Source organism: Clupea harengus, chromosome 13, assembly GCF_900700415.2.
Source record: "Clupea harengus chromosome 13, Ch_v2.0.2, whole genome shotgun sequence".
Lineage (NCBI taxonomy): Eukaryota > Metazoa > Chordata > Actinopteri > Clupeiformes > Clupeidae > Clupea > Clupea harengus.
The window spans coordinates 17756168-17761167 of record NC_045164.1 but is presented as its reverse complement, the minus strand read 5'-3'; the positions used below and the strand labels follow the sequence as shown (position 1 = coordinate 17761167).

The 5000-nt window shown below is 44.0% G+C and overlaps 1 protein-coding gene across 5 annotated transcripts in view; it reads left to right on the top strand.

Moving 5' to 3' along the window:
* akt3a (v-akt murine thymoma viral oncogene homolog 3a) overlaps window positions 1–5000 on the top strand; it is a 121037-nt gene that overhangs the window by 84460 nt on the left and 31577 nt on the right. For all 5 annotated transcript variants that reach the window (XM_042709592.1, XM_031579430.2, XM_031579429.2 and 2 more), the window contains exon 3: window positions 2543–2668. In XM_042709592.1, coding sequence (XP_042565526.1) covers window positions 2543–2668 — 126 coding nt within the window. The remainder of the gene's footprint in view (window positions 1–2542; window positions 2669–5000) is intronic.

The following is a 5000-nucleotide window of genomic DNA, read 5'->3' as shown; positions in this document are numbered from 1 at the left end:
TCCTTGATTATTTTTAGTGCTCACGCTTCCTTTGGCCATATTAAGTGACATGATTCCTTTAATCATTTCTTTTTCTACAGCAGCTTGTGCCTCTCTTGCTCTTTCTTTCACTCTTGCTCCCACTCCTCACTCTTCTCTCTTTCTCGCTCTGTTTATCTATTTCGCTTGCTCTCCCTCTCTTCTCTCCTCCCCTCCCTGCTCTCCCTCTCCCTCTCTCTCTCTCTCTCTCTCTCTCTCTCTCTCTCTCGTTTCTTTTCCGGAGTGGCGGGATGCTCCTGTGTTCACCCTTCCCGCCTGCCCGCGGTTGCTCTGCCTCACAGAGGCGTATCAGTGAAGACCTCCGTCTCCTCAAATTAACACCAGCAGGTGTTTTTCTCTGATGTGTTAATTAAGAAAAGCTGGTGTCATTATGCTTTAAGTGGATGTTACAAATAGAACATGTTGTGTATTTTCTCTCCGCCGTTGACAGGGAGGGGAAAAAAAATGATCAGAGCTGTCACCGCGGCGATGGCGGTTAATTACGGCGGAGTTTGGAATGGGAAGCGGCACGTCTGAGGCTTCGCCGAGTTACTGCATACTCGCGCACAGTCCAGATTGTCTGTCTCAATAAACATCATTTGACAAAAAAAAGATTGAGGAGAATTAAAAGGGCTGAGAGCAAATCGAGCAGAAATGATTCAGTGTGGATGTCGAATGGCGAGTGGTTCTGCTTATATGCTGATCTGAGGAATAGGGCATCAGGGTTTATCAGTGCTTTTTCGTGATTTAGTAAAGCCTTCCATCACACCAAGCATCCAGCCAGCCAGCCTGAGAGACACTGCCTCAAACACACACTCTCTTGTTCTGGAAGCCACATTGATAATTTTTTAAGTTATCTTTACGAAGTATCCATTTCATGAATAATTACTTTTCTCTCACCTTTCCCTCTAATTGTCGCTGCCCCTAAAATGTGCCTAATTTCATTATTCCATGAAGAAATTATATAAAAAAAAGAACTGGTATGCGGTTATGTTAAAAACCTTTAGGGTTTGGTCTGAAACCTTTGTCTAATTTAATAAAATATCACATGCTAAGTAATATTCAAGTTCAAGTTCAAGTAATATTAACACTGCCTACCATCTTGTCATATTTCTACTGTTACATCTAGGTGTATACAAACATACATAGCCAACATAGTGTAAGTATCTTAAAGTATAGGAGTTTATCAGAATTTCATCTTAAATGGTAATACCATAGTATCTAGTGTTGGTACTATGTCCTTTACTCTAATTAGATAAATTAAGGATGATCATTTTGAGGAATTTGTATGTACGTGTGTGTGTGTTGTGTGTGTGTGTTGTGTATACGTGTGTGTGTGTGTGTGTGTGTGTGTGTGTGCGCGTGTGCATGTGTGTGTATGTTGTGTATACGTGTGTGTGTGTGTGTGTGTGCGTGTGCATGTGTGTGTGTGTGTCTGCGTGTGTGTTGTGTATACACATGTGTGTGCGTGTGGGTGAGATACAGCGCTCAGCCTGGTGATGTTGACACCCTTGTAATCCAGCAGCCGGGGATGCGATGGCGCAGTCTGTTGCACCAGAAGTTTTGTATGGTAATACGGTTGACCAGCTGCTCAGCAGATGTTGTTGTTTGTCGCGGGCACATGCAGAAGGCAGGGAGGATGCAGGGGTGAGGGGGCGTTGAGGTAAAATTGGCAGCCATGACCTCTGACCCCCTACACACACACACACATTGAAAACACACATGTATTGCACTCACATATATGCACACACACCGGAAACACACACACACACACACTCACACGGGCGGCCGCAGGCCCTCTCACGCCTGACCCCCGTCCGTCACCGGCTGGTGTTTTTAACGCCACACGCAGCTGTTGAGTTGTTGCCATGGCAAACTGCACAGATGACAGTGGCGTTGCCGGGTCGCACAAAAAATCTGTCCGTGTGCCGGAACGGTAAACATGTTTGTTTTTTCACCATGTCACATGCAGATACACGTTAATCCACACGTTCGTGCTCTCTGTGATATCAAGGTTAGGACTCGCCAACTGGAAATCCTCCAGTCATTTGGGCATCAGTTTGATCTCAAATAACTTTCTGTACAGCGAGAGGACTGTGAGAACATGTCTTTATTTACAGCGAGAGGACAGTCAGAACATGTCTTTCTTTACAGTTAGAGGACAGTCAAACATGTCTTTCTTTGTGACAGTGGTGGCTACTACCCGATCTCCTTTGTGTGTCTTCATGTAGTGAGGGAAGCAAACAGTCTTGAGCATCTTTCTGTGGGCATGTATGGCTCTCTGAGCACATCACCAGAGAGACTGGCTCATTGCTATGCCATGTACCCATCACAACCAGATACACTGATGCTGATGGCTTCTCTCTCTTTTTTCTCTCTTTCTCTTTGTGTCTCTCTTTGTGTCTTTCTATTTCTTTCTCTCTCTTTCTCTCCCTTTTTTATCTCTTTCTCTTTCTGTCTCTCTCTTTCTCTCCCTCTCTCTGCCTTTCATTCTATCTCTCTCTCTCTCTCTCTCTGCCCACAGGTGAGTACATAAAGAACTGGAGACCGCGTTACTTCCTACTGAAAACTGATGGCTGCTTCATCGGGTATAAGGAGAAGCCTCAGGATGCAGATCTACCCTACCCTCTCAACAACTTCTCTGTCGCAAGTAAGCAGCGCCCACATTACACACAGAAACACATAAGCACACACATAAACACACATACACAGTGTGAGAAATTAATTAAATAATTCATTCATTTAGTCTTTTGTCAAAGCAACTTACATTAAATTACAATAACTACTATTTGTCAGTATTTGCGCTTGAACACATGGCCTTTGTGATGTAATGACCTCTATTAAAATACCACCCTTTAAAAATCTAAAGACCAGCCACTGAATCACTCAATTTAAAGCGGTAATTGTATAAAATAAGTAATTACAGCTGGTTTGAGATCATATACTCACAGTACACCAATCCACATGAAATATAGTATGCTTGTAGCCCCACATGTCTATTGGTGAGTGTTTCATTTGACTTTTAAGTCTGTTGTTTTCAGAAATGTCATCTTTTAAGATAACACACTCTTCTTGGAACGGAAAATATCTTGTTATTTCACTTTATTTTTGCTCATCCTCTCACTCTCTGCGGCGGTCATATTACGCTCCACTATTTGGTACGTCTAGTATTGTGATCTACACAGTATAATAATTTATGAATGACTAACCATTTAATATGGTAACTGTTAGTGCTCTGAGCTATTATAGCTTCCCTACCCAGGAAGCCACTGACAACGGCATCAATCCACTGACATCGGCACCAATCCACTGACATCGGCACCAATCCACTGACATCGGCACCAATCTGGTTGTGCTGTGGTTCTGATCCGGTGTGTCTGTGCCAGATCCAGACCAGCAGAACTAGAGACTAGAATTCATTGCTCTTCAGATTTTCCAAGCAGTGCTTAAACAACCCTGTACGTTGCAGACGTACATAATGGAACAGTTCAATTGAACAGAGAGATTCAACTAGAGACAAAAATTATCGCTTATTATAATTACCAGTTAAAGTGTAAAGTATAATTTTTCCTGTCAATAGTCTGTTTATCTCTTTTCTAATATTCAGTGTAATTAGAATTAGAAGTCTTGGTGTATATGGCATGCACTGAAAATGCAATGCACCTAATTAAACCAGAGACTGGCATAGAATTGTAGTATTCATTGATCACCACCGATTACAAGCACAAAGCGGTGTTCTCTTTTAATTATTTCCTAATTAGCTGATATGATCTCTCTCCGTTTCCTTCACTCCCTTCAACTGGGTCCCGTTGATGCGGTAACTACCCAGATCACAGCTCTATCTGCAGTGGATCTGGTTCAGGTGTGGGGGAAATGCGGGCCAGGTGTGGGGGAGATGCGGGCCAGGTGTGGGGGAGATGCGGGCCAGGTGTGGGGGAGATGCGGGCGGGCCAGGTGTGGGCCAGGTCCGGCCCACTTGAAGCTGCTTGTGTTTGGCTCTTAGTTCTCTCTACACCAGCATCATTTAGTCTTGCGAACCTCCTTATAGGCAAAACAGATTAAACAGAAAAAAGATTGTACAGAGAGGAAGCATGTAATTACAGAAGAATGAGACTGTTAACATCTCAGCTCTGTGGAACGCCTTGAGACTATGCTATTGTTTTGGCGCTATATAAATACAATTTAATTTAATTGAATTAACATTCAGCCTGGAATAACTCCTGTTTAGTTTAATTCATAATTTATTTTCTTACTGTGGCGGCCTGGTTCTGGCAAATCAGATCTTGAAGCCCGATCACATGCTAATCTATCAGGCTTCACATTTCCCTGCCTGTCAGCCCACAACTGCCATGGTAACGGAGTGCTAAGCTGATAGCAACTAAGCTGATAACGACATTTGACACCCTGGCACGGGCCTTGCCACGTATGCCGCGGTATTTACACCGAATCTGTACCAGAGGGGCGGGGGTGGAGTGATTAGAGGAGCAGAGAGATGGTGCTGGTGGGCCAACACATCTGTGCTGGTGATTTAGGGACCTGCTGCTGACCCACAGCGGGGCTTATAACACAACCCATCCAGTTTCAGTGTCTGTGTGTGTGCCTGTGTGTGTGTGTGTGTGTGTGTGTGTCTCTGTGTGTGTGTGTGTGTGTGTGTGTGTGTGTGTGGTGTGTGTGTGTCTGTGTGTGTCTGTGTGTTGTGTGTGTGTGTGTGTGTGTGTGTATGTGTCTGTGAGTGTTTGTGTGTGTACATGTGTAATGTTTGTGCACTTATGTGCATGCTTGCTTATGTGTGCATGTGTGTGAGTAGGCATGGTGTGTTGTGTGTGTGTGTGATTTGTTTGTGTGATTGGCTGAGATATGCATGTTTGTTTGTGCTTGCTCTCTCTCTCTCTCTGTCGACAGATCGCCCAAACTTCACTGAGTCAAGCTAGACTTCTGCTTTCAACCTCAGGAAATGCAGTAGAACCACTGTTAGCCAGTCA